This window comes from Gymnogyps californianus, chromosome 2 (genome assembly GCF_018139145.2).
Source record: "Gymnogyps californianus isolate 813 chromosome 2, ASM1813914v2, whole genome shotgun sequence".
Taxonomy (NCBI): domain Eukaryota; kingdom Metazoa; phylum Chordata; class Aves; order Accipitriformes; family Cathartidae; genus Gymnogyps; species Gymnogyps californianus.
In genome coordinates, this window is record NC_059472.1 from 164,496,559 (window position 1) to 164,523,317 (window position 26,759).

The 26,759-nt window shown below is 43.3% G+C and overlaps 1 protein-coding gene across 1 annotated transcript in view; it reads left to right on the forward strand.

Moving 5' to 3' along the window:
* LOC127012711 (vasoactive intestinal polypeptide receptor-like) overlaps window positions 1-26,759 on the forward strand; it is a 98,800-nt gene that overhangs the window by 24,071 nt on the left and 47,970 nt on the right. Inside the window, exon 4 of the mRNA XM_050890945.1 lies at window positions 17,384-17,491. Coding sequence (XP_050746902.1) covers window positions 17,384-17,491 — 108 coding nt within the window. The remainder of the gene's footprint in view (window positions 1-17,383; window positions 17,492-26,759) is intronic.

Sequence of the window (26,759 nt, forward strand, 5' to 3'; positions counted from 1 at the left end):
CTACAGACTGAAGGACTGTTCTGCACAATGCTGCTTAATGATAGAATAGCATCCTAGGGACAAGCTGATCCCTGGGGGAGCTCTGCTGAATGCAAGGATGGCTTTTGGCCCTTGCTTTTATTTACTAAGATATGGTTTTCTTTGGTTCGGAAACTATTTCAAGTGTCCCTGTACAGTTAAATGGAGCTGTTTGAAGAAATGTTCTCCTGGAATCCAGTAAAGGGAAAAGTCAGGGTAGTTAAAAACATTCATGTGAAAGCCAACTAAATGCTTCATTTCATTTTCATGGACATTTAAAGAAATTCAATTAAATACAGTACATTCAAAATAGAAGAATAAATATTTGAAGCATTAATATTTTTTTCTGCTTTTTCAAAATGATTTTTCTCATTGGAAAGTTTCATCCAAACCAGCTTTTTTTTTTCTCTCCACTGAATTAAACCACTGAAAACTTTTTTCCCGATTCTGATGTAAAAACACACTCAGTCACGTTGCAAGCCCTTAATGCCCAAGCACTAGCAAGTATATAAAAATCCTTTGGAGTTTGTTTTTCATAATGGCATGCTGAAATATTGGACTGGGATAATTCTGCATTTCCACCAGTCACTACCCATAGTAGTTAAACTCGACGGATTCAGAAGTTGCAGTTGTGAGCACTATAAAATGTTTTTTTGTCCATGGAGACAGTACCTGCTACTCCTGAGTTAATATCAGATGTCATTTGTGTATGTCTGCATGTCCTGGGTAGAAATGGTCATTGATGACATCAGTGTGGAACAAGTGTGTGTAGGGACACAGCACGTGTCCAACCAGATTTTACAATGCAAACTGTGTGGAAAGCAGTTGGCATCCATTTGTCCCAAAACATCAGCAGGTATTTAAGAGCTCAATACCTGACTCTTGTCTAGACACTCATGGCTGGCCTTGCAATCAACAGAAAGAAACGAGCATCTCTAAAGTGTGGGCTCTCAAATGGGTGACTATGGCTGAATCATCTTATGGAGAAGTCTGTTTTGAAAGTGATGTGGACAGGTAACTTCAGAGAGCCTAATGGGATGTGTTTCCCCCTTGGAGTGTTCAAGGTGCAGCGTGTGAGCACAAGTAGGTCGTAAAAGATGTTTTTCTGGAGTGGGGCTCCATAACTCAATAAATGTAGCTGAGCATAGCTGCAAAATAAAACTTTGAACTTTGACGGTTGGGCGTGAGTTTGTTGGGGAGAATCTTATGAAGGTGATGATATGAGATCGAATGAAGGCGATGACTGTTTAATCTGAGTGTTGCTGGAAAGAAAAAATCCTGGTAAAACTCCCAGGAAAAATGTAATTTTAACACAGTTCAGTCCCCCAGAGAAGGAGAATGGAAAGCAATTGAGATTCCCTGCCATCCATAATGTAATACCTTGATTTATGGCCAGGTAGGTGTGTTGCCTTCTGCACATTCCACATCCTTTCAACAAAAAGAAAATCACTTGAGGTTTAACAACCGATTTGTTATCCTTTCTAATTAAATGAGTGGAAATAAGGAAACGTACTGTTTCGGTACAGTCTGGAAATAAAGCTTTGTTTAGAAGCCATTATCAATTGTATCGATCAGAGGGGCTTAATCACAGATGTAATTTGATGTGTCAGATAGATTAGTCACTTATTAAGAACACATGATGGTAGTGCTGAGATTGATCACCGCCTCAGGGTAAGCAGGTAGATTTCCATTGATAAACAATAACGTCTGTCTTAATGCTATTTTGTCTTCAAACACCCATTCCTTGTAGTGGATGTATATGCATGGGTGAAATCGATGCTTTCTTTTCAAATTAAACCTCTGTGTTTTCAGTGCTGGTAGTAGGTGCCAGCTGCTGTTCCTGGTGTCAGCAGTCCTGGACCACAGGACCGCTGTTTATTATTAGCAGGATGGGAGTCTCTCTATTCCCTGTTAGGAGTGTGATTCGGTATCCGTGAAGTTACCCGCATTTGAGGAGGCTTTAGCAGGGACACAGGAGAGACACAGGGGTCACAAAAGCGTGACCACCTCTGATGAGAAGAGGTTAGCTTTTCAGCACGGGAAGGGCTGCAGAAGATGCAGCTAGGGAGAAAACAGCAGGGGAGAGCAGTTTAAGCTGGCAGTGTGTACACAGGAGAATAAAACGGCTGTGAGATCAAAGTCTGGACTTTAAAGGAAGTTTGTGACCATCAAAGGATACTGAACAGCCTTTCTGGAGGTCTGCAGGAAGGAGTGTTTTATTGACTTCATGGCAGAGCTTGCCCAGTTTATGAAAGGGTGTGTAGGATACAGTTGTGTCTTGCAGCACAGGATTGGATTTCACGAGCAGGACTGCCCTTGCAGTCCTCTGCCCTGTTATCCTTTTACCTCCATGCTGAAATAACTAGTAAAGATGTAAAGTGACAATTGTGATTCAATACAGAAGTGGATTCTTTACCATTAAAATCCAGACTGAGTAGACTGAGACCGGTTTGTTTCACACGGGCAAATAGCCATTGCATGGGAATGACTTTTGGTGAGGGATTTCTTTCACTTGATTTTAGGTAGCTCTAGTGTATTCTGGCCAAGTGTAGGCATCTCTTTTAGGATGTGATGAATCACGTTTAGATTGTCTTGCCTGTTGACGAGATCTTCATTTACTATGAGGGGATTCTTAGTGAGCAGCTCAGCTGTGGAATAACACTCTTCACAGATGATTCCTGTCCTGGTGTTCGCTGGCTTGGAGGGGATTTGGCCAAATGAGGTGAAGTCCCAATTCCATCATTAGGAGTGATGAATCTGTTCGTTCACATACGGAATTGCATTTCAGGAAGCTAAGCTTTCACTTGGGTATTTGTTAGATGATCTTTCCAGCCCTTCGGCCCCCAAAGAGTGCTCACAATATAATTTGAGGCATCATTAAAAAAACCTTTTGGAAAACCTGTTCCTGTGCAAGTGGCAGGATTCTTCCCTGCTCAATGCAGGAGGTGATGTACAAAATGCCTTGTCTCAATCTCAGTACAGACTGTGTTCCTAGAGGATCTAAAACTCAACTCAGTGAGACTGCCTGCACCATTTCTATGAAGTGATATAGAAGACTTTTTTGCTGGGTTTTGACATGTTGGAAAATGAGTTTTGGTTATTCCTGCCCTTATCACACAGCCAAGGAGAACGTGCTGCTGGATTGCATCACACGCAGATGTACCTGGGTGTTGGACTAGTGAAATCTGTAGTTTTGTTATGTGTGAGGTGTCTGGCTTTCCTTGCCAGAAATGGGCCATTCTCATGGCAGGCATGGCTGGAATGCACTAGGTGAAATACCGTGAATGACACAGATCCTGTCTGCTTGTAATGATGTCATGCAAATGTCAATCATTAGCTGTGGATGCCTTAATTTCCCACCCTAAGCATCTTTTAATCCCACTCCATGCTGGTCTCACAGTTGGTCTCCCTGCAAACTTTGCCTTACTTGATATCCCTAGATTATTGCAACTACAGCAGCACTGTTGCTGCAGTTAAGGTGACTCCTGGGTCTCTTGACCTTAGTTTTCCTCCTTTAAAATAGAAATATTAATATTTTCATATCTAGGAGGGGTAAGGTAAGGACAAACAAATTGAAAAATGTCCAGTTATTTTATGATTGGGACTTATAAAAGTACTGTGGGTAGACAGAGGAATAGGAAATGCAGTATTTTGACAGCACCCACAATTGAAATTCACAGGAAGCTACTATGTATCTGGGGAGAAATAACATCCCAAAAGAGAAAATTCATGTCATCCAGGTTAGGTTGCCTCTTCTCTTTCTCCACCTCTCTTCTCCCAGATAAATCTGTACATAGTATGGTACATCAATCTGCAATGGCTGCGGGTGCAGGTTTTTGTGAGTGATGCTTTCCCAGCAGCTGCTGAGGGTGTTCCTGGGGAATGCTCAAGTTATATCTAACATATACCAAGCCACATTGCCCTGTATGCCGGTGCCAAGCAATGCAGTGCTGTAACGGGTATGCAGAGGCAGGAGCTAAACTCCTGACAGTGCTCCAGCATCCAGAACAGCTGGACATTTAGCTCCGCAGCATCTCGGTGCAGTTACACCACCAGTGACCCTGCAGCGCTGCTTTCTGCAAGATCGGCATGCTGTAAGCAGCTGGTGGCAGGTCAGGTTTGGGGGTTCAGCTGCATCGTTCAAAGGGTTCCAAGGTCATCCCAAATTTTCAACAGCCGGTGCCTGTGGAAGTCCTGCCTGGGCAACTGCAGTATCAGTTCAGCCAAGTCAGTCCCAGGATTTGAATGTGTTCAGTGCGAGCTCTCTCTGCCACCCGGCTGGACAAGTGTGATGAGAAGTTTTTGAGAAATGCTTTGCAGAAAGCAGTTTGCACGCTGCCAGCAGCTGCTGCGATAGCAGGCTGCGAGCTGCCCAGTAGCTGCTTGGGCTGTCTTCTTTGCCTTTCTCTTTGCTCTCTGGCTGTACGGGGCTGCTTCTCTGGTGGCATCTCCCACCACTGCAATGTAAAACAAATAAATAAGGCAATTCCACAGCCTGGGGTTCTCCAAGGCACTTAGTAGTTTTAGGAGCCTATAATAAATTGAGTTCCTCAGTCCTCTGCGTTATTTTGAAAATGCTTACAAACGTATTTCAAAAGTGAAGAATGCAATCCCAGCCCCACTGAAAACCAGGCTTTTACTCCAGATACTTTTTCAGCCAGGACATCTGTATGCAATACAGTGACTGCTTAGCTGATAATACAGTTAGCAGCAGTTGGGAAGCTCTCCCAAGGGTTAGGAGGAGAGGATGGCTGAAGGGGGTTTTGCTTTCCAGACTCACAGATGGTGGCAAATCTGAAGTGTGGCTGAGCTTCTAAAGGCTTGCTGCAAGGCAGGTCTCACCACTGCATTGCTTCTTGCTGACTTCCACTTGCTTTTTTTTTTATGTAATGATCCCAGAGCACAGAAGGGTTTTTTTGTTTTTGTTTTTAAGAAAGCTTCACCTCTCCATGGCTGTAGTTTACAAACAGTTCAGCTTAACCTAAAGCACCCAAATAAAATAAAATAAAATAAAGTAACTCTCTTTTTTGTTAAAAAGCCAAGAGAAGCGACCAGGTGTAGGTCAGTTGGCTCAGCTCATTATCTGTTTATCCCATTATCACTAATCAATTCGCTCTGCAATCAGATATTCTTTCAGAAGCAGGAGAGTCATTTAGGGGTGGCCGTTGAACAAGGTACTGTGACTTGTGTTTGGGTGGGATAAGCAGCTCTGGAGACCATGCCGCTGTGCAGGAAGCATGACATCGTACGGTAAACAGCCTTCGTGGAGAGTGGTGGGAATATGAGGCAGCACGTGGGCACAGGAATCCTGGCCCAGTTTTGGAGTTCACTTTAATGGCATGGAAGTTTGAGTATGAGGGAAAATATTCAAGAACAGCGAGGGGAGACCTTTAAACCACGGAAGACTCCTGACACCAGAACCTGATGATCTGAGCAGGTGGGATGCGGTTTTCTGCATTAACATAGTTCCTTGGCTTAGTATCACAAAATCGCTGAGGTTGGCAGGGACCTCTTGGTATCATCTAGTCCAAACCCCTGATTAAAGCACAGTCAGCCACATCAGGTTGCTCAGAGCCATGTCCAGTTGGTTTTGAATATCTCCAGGGACAGAGACTCCACAACCTCTGTAGACAACCTGTTCCAGTGTTTAAGTATGTTAACAGGGGAAAGAAATCTTATGTTTAAATGGAATTTCCTGTTTTTCAGTTTGTGCCCATTGCTTCTCTGTTTTCTTTGCTTTCCCCTGAATGCCATTGGGTATTTATACACATTGATAAGATCCCCCCTGAGCCTTCTCTTCTCTAGGCCGAACAGTCCCAGCTCTCAGCCTTTCCTCGTATGTGAGATGCTCCAGTCCCTTAATCTTCTTTGCAGCCCTTTGCTGGACTCTCTCCAGTATGTCCATGTCTCTCGTGTACTGGGGAGCCCAGACCTGGACCCAGCATCCCAGGTGAGCCTCACCAGCCCTGAGCAGAGGGGAAGGATCACTTCCCTTACCTGCTGGCAACACTTCTAATTCAGCCCAGGGTAGCATCCACCTTCTTTGTGGCAAGGGCACATTGCTGGCTTTTGTTCAACTTGGTGTCCACCAGGACCCCCAGGTCCTTCTCTGCAGAGCTGCTCTCCAGCCCATACGGGTGCATGGCATTATTGCTTCCCAAGTGCAGGACTTTGCATTTCCTTTGTTGAACTTCCATCACTTTATGGTTTTTCAGGACTTTTTTTTTTTCTCCAAAAGGGAAGACCTTTGGCTTGATTTGGACCCTCATTTCTTAAAGTTAAGTGCAAGTGAAACAAGCTCAGAACTTCACAGCTGGAGGCCGTCAGCATCTCACAGAGTCAGACCAGCATTTTGTCTGTCTGTTTCCAACAGTTCAGTAGGGTGGAGATAGCTGAGATGATTTTCTAAGTGTCAGTGAAAATTGCCGATAGCCTTCAAGGAGCTGCTACAGTTGAGCTGCTTCTGATACCTTGAGCACTTCAGCACTGCACTTTATCTTTGCAATCTAGACCTGCCTGTCTTGCAAGCAGGATTTGAAACCCAATCAAAAAGTCAGAAAAGTGGAAAACATGAAAGAAAATAGTGCCAATCCCCCTCCCAGTGCCTGGTCACATCTGCTTAACTTATACATGCTTCACACTTGTTGTGGGCAATAGAGCTGAGTCCTGCAAGCTCATCATCACCATTGTCACATGCAAAGAAATCCAGGTGGGAAATGGCCCATGTTGTTTAAGCTCCGAATAGTGCTTTTGCTGTTCCAAAGGCCTAGAGCGGAGGCTGGCTTGAAAAGCCAAATTTGGAGCTTGGGGTTCTTTGTCAGTCTCCCTTGAAGAAGTCAAGGCGTGTTTGATGGGAGAAGAAGCAGTGAACATATGGAAATTAAAAGTCAAGCTGGAAAAACGTTAATGAAGTTTAAATTAGGAGTCTGTTTATTCATCACCATCTGTTTATAGTGCAGTAAGATAAGAAATAATTAATAGTTCCTTGTTTGCAAAAGTTCAAGTGAATTCTCACCTTCCAGTTGCATAAGACCTCCTGGGATGGATGATGTGTCAGTTGGATTTATGTGACAGTCCGGTTATCAGCAGCTCTCCAGGCGCTCCATCGCTAGAGCAGGCACTACGTGGCTGATGGCAGCTCAAGCGCTCAAAGTAGTGCGCACAGCAGGGTGGAGAAGGGGGTTGATGGACTACTCACCCCGGGCTGGGGAGATGCTGTGTTTTCTGGCTTTGTCAGGGTGGTGGTACATCCCTGAGACTTGCCAAGTGCTCATGTGGGTGCTCCTTACACCCTCACATACGTGAGGATGGATAGTTTTGTTAGCAAAAAGCCACCGTTTTAAACTCAATAGCCGAGGGAGCATTCAGATGAGCCACTGGACTGGCAGATTTGAAGGGCGGTAGCTTCCAGGGGAAATATATATCTTGGCAGGCATCCGGGGGGGACTCTGGGTAATAATGTAAAGTGGCACTGGTGCAGCCAGAGGAGAGACCTGTCCCCAGGCTGAAAAGATCTGCAGAGAGGCTTTGCTTGCAGGGGAAGCAGGCAGGTTTGTCTCTGTGGTTCAGAGCAGTCAAAGAAAAAAGTCAAGAAAAACAGTCAGACCCTTGGACAGGGGTTGACTCTTGTGAGCCCTAAGCCACACGTCAAAGTTCTTAACAGATGGTCTTGGATAATCAGTGTGGCCTCCAGTTGTCATTTCAGAATTGTGTAGGGCTCTCATAAGTCTTGTACCATATCCACCAGCCCCTCCAAAAGTCTCATATATCCTGGGACATCAGGAATGGCATGAAATGACTACTGCTCGTCAGCTAAATCAAACCCTGAGGATCTAGTCAACATATTCAGTGAAGCCTGGAGAACAATTTAGTTCAGTCTAAAATAGATACCTACATTTGATCTTAATGAACTCTTTCAAGGCAAAGGGACCTGCAGGACTTCTTTCCGTGTTGTCTTTCCTTAGTTTTTCGTTTACTGTTCTACGTTACTCTGGTCCAGGTGTTACAAAGGGCATCTTGGTTTCAGTCTTGCTCTGACCAGCAGCATCGGGCAACTTCCAGATATGACATCAGTCCTCTCCGTTCCTGGACAATGAGGCCTCTCCTACAACACCAGAAAATTCAGCCATGTGACATCAAGATCTTAAACCCCAGACTCTCATTTATCTCTCTTAGAGGATCACTACCAGAGTCAAGGTGCCTTTTATTTCACAGAAATTTTTCTTCCAGTTATCGGACAGTGGCCATGATACTCAGTTGGGACAGGCCACTGCATGGGGTCTTCCTTCATTAATGCTTTTCTCATCTGCTCTGGGACTCTTCCCAGCCACCAACACTTCATGCTGCAGCTCTTAGAGAGGTGGAGCCTGCTCTCTGGAAGTTCAAAAGAAAGAAATCTGCCCTGTATTTTTCAGAGGATAACCTTCCCTTGACCACACTAGGAAAGCTGGCATCTGAAACATGAGAAGGAAGCACATGTTGCTAGGGTGGTAAACCCAGCTTCAACCCTTAGATGTGAGCAGCCCTCAGACTTTTGTGTTGGCTGCTTTGATCCAGTCCAAAGCTGATGGCCATTCTTCCAGGCCATGAGTCTTTTTCTGAGGAAATAGTACCCGAAGGGGTTTTCCCTACAAAGCTGTTATTTGGCTGTCCGTCCTTGCTTGGTAACCCACTGCTCAAGGAGGGTGCACCTCTCCACTGAGGACTGCTAATTCCCAGTTGAATAGCGGTACCTCCTCAGTTGCTTGTCACTGTCTGAGCCTACCCTGTCACCTGAAGTCCAGACACCTACCAGCGACAGGATGAAATTCAAACACAGATCTACACAGCACCTCATCATTCTTCCCTGTCGAGCTAAGAGCTGATTTCTGCCTTGACCTCACCTTTCTACAGACACAATCACGAGAGAACGCGTTACAACATCTGTTTTCTGCCTTAATACGCTACAGAGATGGAGGCTTTGCTTTTGTTTTGCCTGTTGCTGACATGTCCTGGCTGCAAGCTTTCTAACAGACAGCAGTGTTTATTTGACTTGGGAACAGCTGACTTGTGGCTTGTCGGGATTAACAGCCATTTAGTGGACATAAGTCTTGGACTGAAAAAGGCATTTTAGTTCGGAGAATATGTAACATTTTTAAATGCCATCAGACTTTTTGGTTACTTTTTTTAGCATGGGATAATACATAAATGCACACATCCTTAGTTAAGCAAAGATTATAAAAATAAGGAGAAAATGCCATTGCTACATACCAATGGAAAGTAAATTCAAAGCATTTTCAAAGCTCTGGATAATTGCTCAGATGAAATCCATCTATGCAGAGCTTTTGTTTCTGACAACAGCTTGTATTTGTCCCCCTCGCATCCTGTCAGATTTCTGGTTAAGAAATCTCTCCTTCCTCGTCTTTTTTATTTTTCTTTTCCTGCTGACTGTATCAGAGCACTTTCATGATGGTATCTACCCTGTTTACATCGGATAAGTACATTGGAAAATGTTGCATATGCCGTAAGTTGTGTCGAACTCCTGTTACAATGTATGGCCAAGATCCAAAACCTGCTGCAGCAGGTGGAGATTTTTCCACTGATTTTACTATGCACTGGACTTTCTGTAATCTAGGTGCCTTTATTTCTTGATATCCAGACCTTTTAACACAGGAAGGTGAAATTGTGGAGAACATGAGAAGCTGAGGTCAGAGGTACCACACTTTACATCCACCAGGCCTAAGTAGGGTTTCTTTTATGGAAAGCTTTTAAACTATCAGTGTCACAAATTTAGCTTTTCTTTTTTCCTTGCCTTCTAACCATTAAATATGCCTCCATGTGAAACCAAAGCTTTCTGGTCCCTCTTGTCCCTTCCTACAGAGCTAAGTACAGGGCTTCCACACAACCTTTCCTGCTTCTGCAGATGCCCCTCTATATTTATGGGTGACAAGCACATTTCCAGTGCAAACTCCAGCACATTTAATAAGCAAGAGCCAGATCATGAAGATTTTACATGGTGAAGCTCTCTCCAGCTTTGCGTAAGGACTGCAGCGTCTTTCTAGTAGCAGGACAGGCAGTCTGTGGCTTACAGTTTGTAGAGGAAACTTCCATTTTACCCTTCCTTTTTTCAGTGGGGTGTCATATCTTAGCCCAATATTTACCGCGAAGAAGAGCAGCACAGCATTGGCTGAAAATCTCGTCCATTGCAAAGCACCTCATTTGGTCTTGAAGGTACAGGATGATCCTTTAAAGTAGCAACAGGGTAAAATTCCTCTTAATCATGCCATGATTGCTATAGGAGAGACCTCTCCACAGCTTATTCCAGATTGGTAAGCCGTGAGCACATTGCCAAGGGGGGCTGTCACTTGCCTGACCTGAGCAAGTCAAGCTGAGTTGGTCAGTGGGAGGGTTTGCACTTCATTAGAGTGGCCAGGAGCTCTCATCTTGATGCTACCGTTCAAGTTGCCATATACATTTAAGCAAGTCAAGGAGTTCATGCAGATTGGACTAAATGTTGGGAAGTTGAGGAAAAGTCTCCTGACTCTCACAGCACTTGAACCATCAAGTGAGAGCTGCTGCACTCATGTCCTGTCCTTGCTTGGCCTGTTTTATTAGGAAGACCCACAAAATCTCTAATGCTTTCCTCCTCGCAACATCCCTGTCTCCTTCTGGTAGGCAAGACAGTGAGGTACGGAGGAGCTACAGCCTGGGTGAGTCCCGTTTTAGATCTTACATTATCAGGGTAGTCACTCTGGCCTCCCCAACAGTCAAAAAAGCATTGCTGGAGGTTGAGCCTAGTCATCTTCACTATGAATTGCTGTCAGGAGGTGCCAACATATGGGAAAAGCCGTATAGGAAGGGTAGGTACCTAAATTCAAAGTCTGATTCTCTATAAATCCAGTTCTCTACAACTTCTGGAAGAGCCAGGGGATTTGAGCAAGGAATGAGGAAGCCCTGGAATAATCCTTTAAGCATGCTCCATGTCAGAGCACTAGAGATCTATCTCCTCTTTAGATGCTGGTGAGGAGATAAGTTATGTTTTTGGCAACCCACTTTGTAAATCTTTGTCTTAAATCTTGGATCTTTGTTTCAGTTTACATGTTCTGGAATTAGGCAGAAGGGCTCAGCTCACAAATTTTATTTATAAAAAGAGTGATCTAGAAGGATGAAAAAAGTCAAGTGTTTATTTAGTTTGTTGGTTAAAGAAAGGCTGAAAGATTAGAAACTTTTTTTTTTTTTAACTTGTTTCCTAGTAGATGTTGATGATGGAAAAACTCATAGGATTTTCGTGCTTAAAAATCATCCTCCAGAAATAGTCTGTGGTGATTTCTTTCACGCTGTTTAGAATGACTTAGTGTGGGGGCTTAAGGTGAGGTTTCCTTCATATGTCTTTGAGTCAAATTTCTGCAAACATTTAGGAAGAAAGACATCTTTTAACATTTCCTGTTGAGTGCTTGGACAGCTTCTGCTGGAAGCCACTGCAGAAGTGCAAACCAGTTTTTGTAGCAAGTAACGATGTTCTCGTTACTCTCCAGCTTGTACACAGAGTGGAAAAAATGAAATCAATATCTCTGTCTTGCCACAGATATTGAGGCAAAGTCCAAGGTAAACTCTTTTCACTCACCCTCAATCTGGGGATGTTTTTTGCTTTCTGTGATTGCCCAAGTCCATTTTCTGCTGCACTGGGACTGCAAATCCCTCACGGAGGGATGAATAAAGGAGCATCAGTGCGCCACAAAGAGCACATCAGTGGTGGGAAGAAAATGCTACAGTGTCAGGGTTTTGCATGCCCTGGCAGGATTGTGGTTTTCCTTCAGCTAAGTGGTTTCTCTGTCACATCCTGCCTACAGTGCTGGAGTGATAACAGGCAGTATGACAGGCAAAAAATACCCAGATTAAATGCAAAGCCATGGAAAGTTGAAAGGGGAGTTCTGAGGGGATGGCTTTGCTTCAGAGCAGACTGTCAGTGTGATAAAGATAAAAAGGTGATGAGATGGAGCTGGGGGAGCAGAGATGCCCGCAGGATGCTTGAGTGTATGAGTGGGGCTGGGGGGGAGAAGGGCACAGCAGTGAATACGGGAGGGAAAGGGTTGAATTTTGCAGGGAAGGGTGGAGGATTCATGTAGTGAAACCTTGGAGCCAAGCTAGCCCCGGTCAAACCCAGTCTGTCACAGAAAAATAAGGTAAAACCCTATTCTGCAAGTCCAGGGCAGGGCAGGATGGGGTAGAATTAAAACCACAAAAGATGTGAGGGAGAAATGGTAGGGAACTGCTTCCATGCTAGAAGGAACTAAATAGGCTAGGACACTTCAGCTTGAAAAAGAGATGCCTGAGGAGGGATATGAAAGAGGATTTTATGTTTTTTCTCCCCAGAGAAAGGGATATTGTGGTTAGGTTATGAATATTTCTGTCTTTGTAAAAGAACTAGGCAATTCGTAATGAAACCAGCAATGAGCAGGTTCAAAGTGAATTCAGAAAGGATGTATTTTTTCTTTCAGTGGACACTTAAACTTTGGCCCAGGAGGTTGTGAATGTTAAAAATTTCCATGAGTTCAGAAGCAAAGTCAAACTGCATTTAATTTAAAAGATTTATGGAAGAAAAAGAATCTATCTAAGGTATTTTTTATTATTACACACAACTTTTAAGATTTAAATAGATTAAGATTTGAATAGATTAAGATTTTAAGATTTAAAGAGATTATCCCTGATTCAGGAAGTCTCTACTCAGTGGAGTCTGGGGCAGTAGTCGTAACCCAAGGCTCATGATGGGTTTTCCTAGCCTCTACTGTGACTGAATTCAAGCTGCCTGTCTGGAACCGAGTTAGTAGATTGTTGTAGGGACCATCTTTTGGAGTCTGTTTTCTTCAGTAAGGCAAAAGCTTAGTGCTCAACTGGGACAAGAAGGTTGATGCAATGGTAGTTGGTTGTAATGAGACCAAACTGGGCAAACTATGGGTGAGCACCTGGGCTGCGCTTCTGCATGAGCTTGTCAGTGGGAGAATAGATGTACCCAATAGCTATTTACAGTCCTAACTCCGGAGAGGTTGGAAACTGCCTGCTGATACCAAATTGGAGTGAAAATGAATTTCCATTGCAAGCACACCAGCCTATGATGGTACCCAGTGATATCTCAGCTTGGGTTAATCAAGCTGCGCCTTTGCCTTGCTGTTATCTACCTGTGGGTAGTGAGAGGCATGCAGAGATCCCAAGATACCCCAGGCATCAAATGGGTATCTTTGCATCTGAACATGGATTCAAAGAGCAAAAGTCTTGTGTGTGAGTGTCCTTCAGAAGAGACCAGGAGTGACCCCATTCATTAGGGAGAATTTGGTGCGAATGAGAGATGTGCTGAAAGGTTTTTTGTCTGAATTGGGAGTTCACCTGGGTTAAGAGAGTGCCTGGCACCAGCCTACTGCCATTCATTTCTTTCCTCAGCCAAACCTAGTCAGATCTCAGAGCCGTGCCAGAGCGCTGGAAGTCATGCTTATTCATGAAGGAAAGTTATTCTCTGCTGCTTCCTAGATAAGCTTTGACCGTATATTTGCTGTAAGTGTAGATATGACTCAAATAAATGTTTTTTGCACTCTAGTCTGCCAGTTCTGCAAACCACTGTATACCTGTGCCCCATGACAAATGACCTGTTTTCTGTTTATTAACCTTTGAAAGGGAGAGGAAATGAGGGCCTGAGCTTTGGTTCACATTTAGCAGGGACAGTGGAAAAGGTTACCACCTTCTGCAGCTGTGGTGGGGTTTCCTAACCCACTGCAGCCAGGACTGTGTCGGTGGTCTGCCGTCGCTTCTTCTGAGTCAGAACCTTTTAGGGGAGGGTCCTCCAAAGCCCAGCTGAGGCTGATGCAGCCCTTGGCTTGCACTTGGGGCATTTGGCTTGCAAAGAGGGAGGCTGAGCTGCTGGATGTAAAGATCTGAGCTCCAGCGTGTGGCCGACAGCCTCCAGCCCATTCCTTGAGCAAGACTTCAGGAGCCCGCTTCAAGAGGGAGAAAGGTGGCTGCTAGTAATTACACTAATTGCACGGCTTACAGTGCAACGGTGAGCAGTTTGATCTCCTTATCTGAATGAAGGTTAAAAGGCAGCTTCGTTAGAGTCGTGAGGGATTTCTCCCTGCAGCCCTCCAGAAGAAGATATTTGGCTCCAGAGAGCACTTCACGATATACCAGGCAACAGCAGGACAAAGCTGAGTGTCTGGAAGTCATAGTTAAAATAATTGAAAAGGAAAACACTCTCTTTTATATATATATATATAACACACACACACACGTATTTATAATGACAAGAGTTTAAAGAGTGTACCTGATTACCCAGGGGTGTGGTAAATGCTTCTGTCTTGAAAAAGTCGCACGCTTATTTTGACACTGCCTTTCCAGACTCACTTGTGATCCTTTCGAAGCAAAGCGCAGCCCTTGGCAGCATGTATTCCTTGGCGTTCAGTAACAAGCAAATGAGCAGAGCAGTTCTTTTGATTGAAATGGAGTTGAAGGGTCGGTGTATTCATGGCTCATTTGTACCTGCTGCCTTGGGTAAGGATTGATAAATACCTTTGCATCCTTCCTGCAGATGCTGAGTGCAAGGGAGAAGACAACATTTATAATTAATTAATGGAGAAGCACTTAGCAATCACCAAACATGATTTGATCAGGCAAAACAAATTGTCATCTTTATTACATCCATGAAGGCCAAGTGATGCCACAGGGAAGAGAGGGATTTCCTTTTTCCAAGGTACATTGCAGCTGTTTCTGCCCTCAAATGGTTTTCTTAGGTATTAATCTGTCAAGCTGACATGACTGAATATTGCCTGCCAACCCCCTGATCCCAGCAGTTTGCCAGGGTAAGGTCTATCAGTTTTGGAGAAAGAAAACCATCTTCTGGAAGGCTATTTGATAAAGGTCGTCTGTGTCCTGGTTTGGATGGACAGGCACAAACTTTTGCCCGATGTTGTAATGGGATGACTACAGGGCGAGCAACAAGTGTTGGCCTACAAATGCAAAGCATCTTGCAGGTATCAATCTTTGTATTGTTCCAATTTATTAAACTCGAGTTACTCATGCAGGCCCTCTTCTAGTCATTGGAGAGTCATCCAAAGAATGATTCATTTTCTGAACTTTAGATAACCATCCTACGGTGACATGAACTGCCAGCCAGAGCTCTGGTTTCCATTGGCTTCTTTAGGTTTACACGTCTGACTTTTAGATGCATAAATTTAGGGATATGAATCCCACCTTTAAAGCCTGGACCCTTCCAGGCAGCTGCATAAATATTGTCAGCTCGTCTGGGGTGGCAATGAGGAAGAATGGTGTCAGAAGAGCTAATAGGCAGATATGAGAGGTCTTGACAGAGGCAATAATTTTTAAAGATCCACTTTGTGTGTCTTGCAAGGCCAGTCTTGTGTGTCTTCACTTTATTTTAATCAAAGAGAGCTTTTGTTACAGAAGTGAACACCTAAAAGCTTTTGTCATGCATCACGGTGGTGGTGAAAAATGCTAACACAGAGAAAGATACAGATCACAAAAATTCTCAAAGTGCGTAATTCAGGACATTTAAGAAGCCATCTGATACTATCACCTTGTATTTTATTTTGCATTATAACCTGTCCTGAGGTAATGGGTGCACTATAATTTATTGAGGTTGATGGAGGAAAAGATTGTAGAACATGAAAGATCCTGTCATGAAGTCATCTATTTTCCATGGGCAGAATATCTAATATCTTAATACTTTTGGAGCTGCTGGCTGTTTGGTGGCAGATAAGTATGACGCTGTGGAAACTGAGCTTTGCACCTGATATTAGAAACCTGAAAACTGAATTTTAATGAACGCTACAGAAGAGCATGCACAAAGAAGATACCATCAGTTATTCCATTTTTCAGGCTCTGATAAACTCACCTCAGGACTTCATCTGAAAAGTTCTGTTTGCTCATGAAAGAAGGAAGGAAAAACCTGTAAAATAACTTTGAAAGAGAGCTGAGGGTTCTTTTTCAGCTTCAAAGCATTTTTGTGTGCTCTCTTTATTGATCTGAGACAGCACGCTGCCTCTGAACAGACTGATGATGACACCAGCCTTTTTCTTAGCTCAAGTAGTAAAAGATGATTTAAAGGAGGAATTTCAGATTAGGATATAATTACCAAGAAATGCAGCTTGACAGTGGTTTTCATAGTTCCCTTTGCTTGCACGTGAAAAGTATTTTCTCAAAGCTTTCTTCTTCATATTCTAGTTTCTCTTGTTAGGCTGTTGACCTTAACAGCAACATGTTAGTCACATTTGGGGAAGTGTTGCAATCTAATGGGGCATGACAAATAACCGAGAGCAGAGGTGCTATAAAAAAGTGAGGTCTGTTGGTAACCCATCTGTCTGACCCAGGCAGCAACTGAAGTGCCTGTCTGTTGGAAATTTAAAGGGAAAAAAAAAATGCTTTCAAAATTCTAGTAAGAACCCTAAAATATGTAACATGTTGAGGCAAAAACACGTCTGATTTTTTTTTAATTCAGGTCTGCCAACTCCTTTGGACTTCAGTGCTAATGTTACATTATTCAACATTCAGCATGTATGTGATATCATTAATGCCTTTTGAGAAAGCAGAAATAAAAGGGCAAAATCAGAACAACGTATTATAACTCTGTAGGAGAGACATGCAATTTTTTTCTCCCAGAAAGTTTTTATTCTATCCAGAAAATCTTCAGAAATGCTTAATTTTAACATTTTGGATAGCTAGGAGTGTACCACCTTGCACCACCCTTCCACAGAGAGCATCTCCTGGCGACAGCACTGTCCCTCCTCAGCCTCCAGAAGCGTTTCGTGCCTTCTCCCTCCTTAAGGAGAAAAACCGCTACTGGGGAAGGGATTTGGCTCCTGATCCCTTGATTGTCATCAGTGTCCCCTTCCTGCTGAGCGCATCCCCTGCACAATCATCTCATTTCAAGGGGAAGAAAAAGCTGGTGACAGAAGTTTGAGGGAAGCGGAGAAGGAAGGGGAGCATGTCTCACATGTTCAGACCAGGTGCTTTAATGCAACAGGAAGAGATAAGGGCAAAGAAGAGAGATATTTAATTAGGCATTTCTGCCTTTTAAATCTAAAAAAAGGCACTGTTCTCTATTAACTCTGATTTGCCCGGTTCTTGCACCGATCTGCTGTTCTTTCTGTACCGATTTCTGGAAAATTACAGACGCCACCAGTGCTGAATTTCAGGGACTGGGGTAGCTGAAAGCTACATGCTTAAAGAAAATATTTCTGTGCCTTTCCTTCCAAAAGATGCCTGCACCGAGGTGATAGGCTCCACACACCTTTGCACAGCTGCTCTGCTCTGCCCCGGTTCCTCTGCTCCACCCAGCAGATACCACTTGTACTGGTTCTACCATCTGCTTTTCTGTTTTCCCCAGGTTGCAGAAGGCAGTGGGACAACATCACGTGCTGGCCTGAAGCGGAGGTGGGAGAAGTTGTGGTACGGCCATGCCCGAAGTATTTCAGATTCCTCACCACTTTTCTCGGTAAGCAAAACCAGACAGCTCATCTCACTGAAATGGTTTTATGGCTTCACTGCCTGTGGGGTTTCACATCATATCACTTGGTATACCAAGCTTCTTGGTATAATCACAGGGAGAAACAAGCTCTTTGCACAAGGTAAAGGAGGTTTCCAAGCCATACATGAACGCCCAAACCATTAGAGCATCCTTCTTGCAGGACCACGTACTACTGTGGATCATAGGGATGCAAAAATGGCTCCTGGTGAAATCCAATAATATGGATGTTGTGCAGTGAAAATTGAATCAACCTGTGTAATAGTATGTTTGTTGTACAAAATGAACAGTTTAGCACTATAATTAATTGAGTCTCTGACATAAAATAAACAAGCTGAAACTGTATGTAATAAAGTATTTTTCTGCTGAAATGACAGATTTGGCCACAGGCCAAGAAATTACCGTGACAAATAATGGGCAGGGAAGGTTAATGGAGAAAGTAGCTTAACTCACTGTTCGGGGTGTTCTGGGAAGCTTTAATGTAAAACTCAGGTCTCAAGGGCCGTGCAGCAACAGGACTCTGTCTCCCGGTAGTTTATAGTCATTATTTACCATTTTTATTATAGTAGCCCTGCAGACCTCCACAGACAATTAAGCTCTTTTGCACTGGAGATTATGCACCAAGCTGATAAGTCTCCACTTTTACAGCCTTACACTCCAAACAGATACGATAGATTATGAATGGGAGTAAGGATACAATATCGTCCCTGTTTAACAGGCCAGGGCACTACACTGATTAACCAGCACACGCTGATTACATGACTTGCCCAAGGCCACACCAAAAGTCTTTGCAGACCCAGAAGGGATATTCAAAATCCCTGGAGTCCTATCCTAGTGCCGTAACCTCCCTTTTTCCAAAACTCCCCAGTAGTTCATGACTGCTGCATCAACACCCAGGGGAAGCAGGCAGAAGCTGCTGTAATATCGCATCTTGCAGGACAAGACCCCTGCGCATTGGTTCAGCCATGTGGAATAACTGCCTGCTGTTGATGCTTTGTGCCCTCCTCTCCTGAGCACAACATTTGCTCACTGGGTTTGAGAGTCCCAGCAGAGTTAGTTCAACAGGAACAAAAATACTCTGGAAGAAGTTTTTCTAATACTTCATCCCACCAGAGCAGAGCAATGAGGAAAGTATTATATATATTTGATCATCTCTCTCTCTCTCTCTCTCATTGTGGCTGTGTTGAACTTAAGCTGATGAAGGTGGGATGCCTTTAATTGTGCGATAGGATGGGCTTATGAGACTCAATAAAGTTGCCCATTCAGGGGCAACTACTGCTCTCCGAGATGTCCTAGGACATCCTGGTCTCCAGGTTCCCCTGCAGAAAGGTGCAGTTCTCCCGTAGTTCATGTGTCATTGGATCTCTCAGGTACTTAAGGGTCTCTCAAAAAAACTATGCTTAGGCAAGTGAATGGTTCCTATTCTGGGAGAAGTCCAGGCTTCACTGAGAGCAGTCAGGGCATTGCTTGGGCTCTCTGTGCACTTATCTCAGTGTGTCAGGCCAAGAAAGAGCCTCAAACCCAAGCCAACCCATGACCCTTCCCTGCATACCCATGTTGTAGCGTGGCTGCTGGCATTTGTGCTGTTCTGTGAGCAGTGAGCTCGGCAAATGTCATCTAGCCTTGCAGCTGGCAAGGTCAGCAGCCTTCTAGGGGGATTTCATATTGCTTTGGATGAGTTTCCTCCAGTTAAATGTAGTTTTCTGCATCTGACTGTCATCCAGGGATTCCAGTCACTGGAGAGCTGGCTTGTTTGGTCAGTGATGGCTAGGGCATGATTCATCTCATCATAAATTAGCCACTTAAAGAGCTCAGATGAACAGCACCGTGAAAATACCTATTTCCCCTCACTTAGTATGGTAAAGCACAGAGTGACTTGCTTTGTTGGAGAAAGCGGATTCAGCACTTAATTTCTGCTGTTTCTAATGCAGGTGTGTCTGTATGAGATAGGTGTCTAGGAACTCATTAATGTCAACAGTAATCTAGTCAGTGCAGTCAACAGGTAACTGTATGTAGGAACCTGAACAGCTCTTTAGATGTCATTTGCTGTATCGATAAATTTTCTGTGGAGTGTAGTAGAAATGCAGGCACTAAGCTCGCACGTAGGCACCTACACTGTGGACACTGAGGGCTCCACTCAGTTTCCTAAACATAAGCATCTGGTGCCATTTGAGATACTCTGGGGATCTAAGAAATCCATGAGGATGCTTCAACTGGTGCTAAGATACCTGTATTTAGGAAACCAATTTCTAACCTGCAATGGCATTCGTATCAACTGATTTCAGAGTTTTCCGTATATAAACCTATCTCTGAGCTTGTTTTACAGTCAGTGGTGAGAAATAGGCTCCTTAGAGGTGTGGTTCAGCTGACTTTAGACTTCGACTTCAGGATGAGTTGGATAATGTCTATAAACCACATATTTCTCTCCATTTACAATCAAATGATTGTAGAGTGGCTCTGGCAGATGTGAATGTCTTACAATACAGGTGAATCCCACTTCTGCAGAGCATACGTGCTAGCATCTCCTGTAAACAGAGAAATTGATGCCATTTCCAAAGCAGAAACAACAGCTTTGATTTTCTCTGAGCTATGCACTTTGTACAACCATATACAAATGTGGAAAGCAGATACGGTCTTAAATAAAGGGAGAGTAAGATTGCCTCTTGTTTTATAGGATTTGTTGCAAAATTAATGCCATTAAAGTTTGTGAAGCAGTTCTTCCTTTGTGTAGTGAGTATCATTGAATAGCTTTCAAGGAATTCAATCATCTGGTTAATGTTTATGTCTTACTCTTTGATCCCTTTGCAGGAACATGAAAGCTTATACCAAGTTGTGAGCAAGAGAAAATCTTTTTTATGTTTATAGCAGGAAAAGGGTGAAATACTGGGAAACAAAGAGTTAATGTGATTTTCCTGCTTAATGGAGAATATGCTCTTCAAATGACTAATGTCCTATCTCATGGTAAATAAAAGATAAAATGTCTCGTGGCATTTAGAAACCTTAAAATGCCTAGCATAGTACTGATGTCATTTGACATTAAATTTTTATGCCATTCACAAATCCAGAAGATTTTCATTATTTGATGACATTCGTCAGTACCATGTGAAGGAGATAGATGAAAATATTTTTGGCACCTTTCATTATTAAAGTGCATTACTTGCTATCCCTAGACCAGAGTGTTCCAGCTTTCTTTCAATACATGGAAGATGACATTTGTAATAGGGATTTGTTTCCCGCAGTTTCTCCAAAAGCAAATTGTCCATTGTGCACAAGTTAAACAGTAAAAATTAGCACTGACAGTTTTTAAGCTTCAGCTATGAGAATAATTGCCTTAAGGGGTAGGGGATGGGAATAACCAGGCTCTGGAATACCACTCAATGAGGTGAGATCCTTTTGAGTTTCAGGCTTGCCAAACTCCTTTTTTCCTCTAGTGCTCTAAATTTACTTCTGCTCTCCTTTCCCCTCTGTCGTGGTTTAACCCCAGCCGGCAGCTAAGCACCACGCAGCCGCTCGCTCACTCCCCCCCCACCCCTGGGATGGGGGAGAGAATCAGGAAAAAAAACCCCAAACCTCGTGAGTTGAGATAAAGACAGTTTAATAGGACAGAAAGGAATGAAAAACAATGATAATGATAACAATAATATGACAATAGTAATACTAAAAGAATTCAACTATACAAAGCAAGTGGTGCACAATGCAATTGCTCACCACTCATTGACCGATGCCCAGTTACTTCCCAAGCCGCGATCCGCCCCTCCCAGCCAGCTCCCCCAGTTTATATACTGGGCATGATGTCATATGGTATGGAATAGGTCTTTGGCCAGTTTGGGTCAGCTGTCCTGGCGGTGTCCCCTCCCAGCTTCTTGTGCCCCTCCAGCCTTCTTGCTGGCTGGGCCTGAGAAGCTGAAAAATCCTTGACTTAGTATAAACACTACTTAGCTACAACTAAAAACATCAGTGTGTTATCAACATTATTTTCCTACTAAATCCAAAACACAGCACTATACCAGCTACTAGGAAGAAAATTAACTCTGTCCTAGCTGAAACCAGGACACCCTCCCTCATGAACACGTTTTACTTCTCTTTCCTGCTCCACTTCCCTTCCTTGTGCTTAGTGGGCCTACTGACTGCAAGGACTGCAATTCATCATTAATTCTGGTATATTCCTATTTTCAAGCCATCTAGAACAGAGCTATGCGGATTCTGCCTCTTTGCAGGTGGGTAATGCCGCTTCTAGAGTCATTCAGGCATGGCAATTTCCCTGTGCGGAGCTAAGCACACCAATACGTGCATGCATTTGCATAGTTCAACTCAGAATCCTTCAATGTTGGTCAAGTGTGTTGATACAACACTAGCACTGTTATCAGATAACACTGCAGCTTCAGCCGTTATCTTCCCTCCCCTGCTCCACGAATTCCTGATTTCCCCCCATTCTCTACTACATGATGTCTTCATCCCCTTAGTTGTTTTCTTCATCTTCATGATTTTCGCATCAAACACCAACTCTTTCCTGGTGTTAGAAGTACACTGCCAAACACCAGGCATGAGTGATCCAAGGAACTAGAACTTGTCAGTGTTGATGGATCCCTCACCATGAATCTATACTTTTGCCGCCGGACTAGTGGAGAGTGCACAACTTCACAGGTGTAGCCAAACTGTGACAGTGCTGTCTGGAACAGGCGTTGTCATCAGTGCATTTTCATGTGGGTAGGAAGCCATCAGAGAGTCTAACTGGCATTGCCATCCAGTACTGGTTCATGCCCTGCCATACCCCTATTGCATTTAGACATAACCTGCTCCAACGGTTGAAATTCTAAAACCATATCACAAGAAGACAACAGAAATTCTCAGAGCTATTGTGACATTCATGCACAAATAAAGGAAAAGAGATAATGCAAGGAAGCAGTCAGGAAACTTATATGGAAATGTGCGCGATATATCATAGATCACAGATTGTGACAATGCCACTTTGATTGCCCACCTGAAAGATTTATTAAGTTTCCACGTGTCCTCTTGAATACTGGACATCATCATTCCTCAATCATGCCTTGTACCAGTCAGATCCTTGGGCCAGGGTTAGTACTTGGAAGGTTCATACTTGGAAGTAAAGGCTAACTTTGGAGATTGATAGCTTTGATGAGCTTTTAAAGTGATTAGATGATGTTAAGCATCCAGGACATCTCCCGGGCTGCTTCTGTGTGTTCTTCTGATGGACCCACTGCATTTCATATGCAGTGAGCCAAAGATACAGGGAGGGAAAGAAACCGGACCGTGTCAGTCACTGACTGCCAGGAGGGTGAGGGACTCCGTTCTGCACCTATTCACTGAATATTCACATACGATTTGTGCATTATGAGCTATAAAGGCAAGCCAAGACTTTAAATATTGGTCTCAGGTGAATCTTAAGTTGTCTCAGCAAAATTGTGTCCCCTCCTTTGAATGTCATTGCTAAGAATGCTGGCTGGCTGGCTCAGGACATTTCCTGGCTTCAAGCTGCTGCTCTTTGTCCTCTTTAGCAGTCCCAAATCCTACGTGCTGAGAAGCAAATCCACCAAGTCATATCTGGCTTTGGATATCCATGGAAGCAATGCTTTCGCTGGCTACCTGGAGTCTTAGAACGAGCTTGAAGCTGTCTGTGCTTATTGTTGACAGCTTTTACGTGCACTCACAGTTTGTTAAACTGATTTCCATGGGGCTCATTCAGAAGGTTTTGTGCAGTTCTTCAGGCAAGAATTAGGGTGGGATGAGAGTCACGTAACCAGACTCCCGTGGCTAACACCAGCTACAAAAATTGGCAGTTGTATTGTGTGTCACCTCTAAGGTACACATTTGTGCAGAACAACACTAAGTGTTTAGGTTTGCAATCTTTTCTCTTAAATAGGAATTTTGAAATGACAGGGATATTTATCAGCATTGATTCATGAAAACAGCAAGCTTTTCTTCTTCTACATGGTGTTTGGGATCTAAAAGGTCTAGGCTGCATGAGAAAGATGATTCGATCCAGTCAAGGGATTTATAAACTCCTGAATTTAAACAAGCTCATATGTTAATCAAGATGGGTTTTCTACTGATTTCAGCCTTGCTCCTTTCTGTCTACATGGTGCAGGTAATCAGGGTCAGTATCATCTAATGTTAGCCGTATGAAAGCTCAGCATTAAATCTAGCCAGATATATGGGTTTTCTCCTGCAGTAAACAGAGAGGCACATCCACTATGTCCTGGAGGTGTTTCTCTGGGGTTTGAATCAGCCTGTGATTTCCCCACTCTTCACGGAGGGAAGTCTGTGGAGTAATTCAGAACAGACACTCAGGATCTCAGCTATAGGTGGACCAAATCTGCTCATCCACAGACACATAGATAAAATTTTCAGTTGTATCTAAATGACTTGTGTGTTTAGTATCATTGCAAGTTGTATGCAAATATTGTCTTATATCTAAAGAACTTGGAGACAAATTCTTCTCTGGGTTTACAGTCTTTTAAACCTGGAGTAACTGAAGTTTATACCAGCATTAGCATTCAAAATCTGACCTAAAGTCATTAAACAAGCCCTTTTCTGCGTAAGCAGAGCCCCAAGACTTACCTGAGAAATCATAGATCTTATTATGTTATTGTGGATATTTTAAATCATAATCTATCATGAAGTTTACATACATTTATTTATTTATTTATTTAATGTCTTCTTATCATTTTAAACTTGCACATTCATACTCTTCTCTCAGATAGCTTTTTCATTTGAATTTAAAAGGTATCTTTTTCTCTGTGGTACATTTCAATTCAACAAATACAAATCAAGAGCTTTTTTGTTGTCTTTTGTCATTCTCTTTTTTTAATATTTTGCCCGAAGTTATTTTAACTACCGTTTGATCCCATGTACAGCTCAGTTGTTGTGAGCACTTACACACAAAATGTGGTTCATATCCTTCGTGGCCTCTTACTGGTGGCCTTTTGGCAAATTCAGTATGATGGACAGCAAAGGTCTAATTCTGTCATCTGATTTTTTTTTTCAATGATGACACCCTCTCTCCATACCTTCCCTTTGAAACACATTGACTAATCCTTTGTAGCATTATCCAACTTCATTAGGACAGAGGTAGTCAAGTCAAATTCATTGGATGTATGTCATTTATTGTTAACATCCAAGTCCTAGCAGTTCAGGCTGAAGCAATACCCAACTATTACCACTCCCCACCCCTTCCCGTTCTGGCACACACGCACAACTCTACACAACTTCACGGAGCAAATGGAAGAGCTCCCCATGAAATAACAGGAGAATGAGGCCCTCATTGAAGCAAGTGGTTAAATAGACTACTGCAGGTAGCTCCACTGATGCCACCTGCAAGCTTGCAGGGTCCTCACGTGCTCTGTGTGGAGCCCTCCAAACACATGTGAGTCCCTGTTGGCTCAGCGTGAGTCTTGGAGCAGAGTATAGCCATGTTCTGGGACAGTCCAATGAAATCTGTAAGTAGGACATGGATAGGGACTCCAGGGAGCTGGTATTCTGCTGCCTTTCTTTTTGGTTAGTTAAACATACGGATGAGACTGATTCCGCTGAACCATGGGCACCTAACATTAAGCATCTAAGCTAAACTGCTTGTCTAATTTCTCCCTCTGGCACTTTCAGGACATGGGTTATCCCATGACATTTCTTAGGAAGGGATGAGATGACCTTTGGATGTCTGATATGGCCTCTACAGGGAACTTGATAGTCTACTTTAGACTAGACTCCCTACATTTCCATGGCAAAAGTTAGGTGAGAAGAATCCCAACCTTTTGCTCATGCAAAAGAGATCTATAATGAGTAGATGAAAACAAAGAAAAATGCAGAATCACGTTTATTTCCCCCCTCCAAAAATGATTCTCATTTACTTGAAAAACAGCTTAATCTCTCTCTCTTGAGCTGGCATTCTTTTCCTCAATTTTTTTTCTCCTTTATTCTATATTGCTTTTGAAACTGGAATGAAAACTGAATAAAATGAGGAGAGGGATGAGCAGATAAGCAGAAGACATTATCAGTACCATCGAGAACCCAAAAATGAACCAGACCCGCTATTTATTTACTACAATGCTCATTTAAAAGGAACCAAGCAGTTGAGTGCATCTGTTTTGGAGGTTTGTTCACTGAGAGCCCTCAACCTGCTCAGGTGCTCTGCTGTCCATATCACAAAGGCAGAATTGCCAGGAGACCTCCTCATTTACGTGGAATTGTGCTAATCATTTCCACAGCCCACCCTGAAGTCACAGAAAAGGGGACAAGTCAGCCAACGCCTCTGCTCACTGTGCCCATCAGGGCAGCCTCCAGCCCTGTTTGATGTTCGTTTTTCTCATTTGTCATGGACAACAGAAGGTCCAAGGCAGACAACAGTGCTGGATGACCCCGTTTCCACAGATCGGTGTTGATTTTACATTCGCGTTTATGAGTGCACCTTTCGTGTTAGCCAGCTCCAGCAATGTGCATGGGTGTAAGTAAAGAAACAGGTGGCTTTCTGGATATACGGCATATTTAAAGCTTGGTTTTGCTTTAGACCTTTGAGATTTGTTTGCAACTGAGGTGTCACAATGCATGTGCCCCAGTCCTCTGAAGGACTGGTGCCGAGAAGGTTTTGTCAGCAGTAGCTGAACCTCTCCACCATCCTACAGAGCACACCAGGTGATGTACGTCCAGTGATGCCAGTGCACACTGTGTTGAGGTCCTTAGGTTGAAAGCCCACTACCAGCCCATGGCTTGTGGGGTTGCCATACCTCCACTTATCCAGAAATGTGCATCTTTTTCTTGTAAATATTTCCTGGTATACTATGATTGCAATATCAAGAGTTCTAATGAGAAACTTGTCCTAGAGTTTGACAGTTCTGCTTTTAGTGTGAGAAAACAGAGTTTACAAAAAGTGCCTAATTAAGGGGAACATGTGATGTTAAGAAGGGAAGAATTATCTGTATTTATTAAGGATCGAGATCTTCACACTTAGAAATGTAATGTGCAGGAAGGGGAAAGGAAGATAAGGGAAAATGGAGGATTTCCCAAAATCCAGGGTGCAGTAAGCTTCAGAGCACCGGAGATGTGGCAGTAATAACTGCAGGCCAAGTGATGTGAAAAAGAACAAATGAAGAAACCGAAGGCTGTGCCTGTTGTCTGACATGCTGACACCATGCCACAGGTTGTACTACGGCATTAAGTTAAGAAATACTGAAAATATGAAATAGCATGAAACACTAAGCAGAAATTGTACTGAAAGAATGATCTT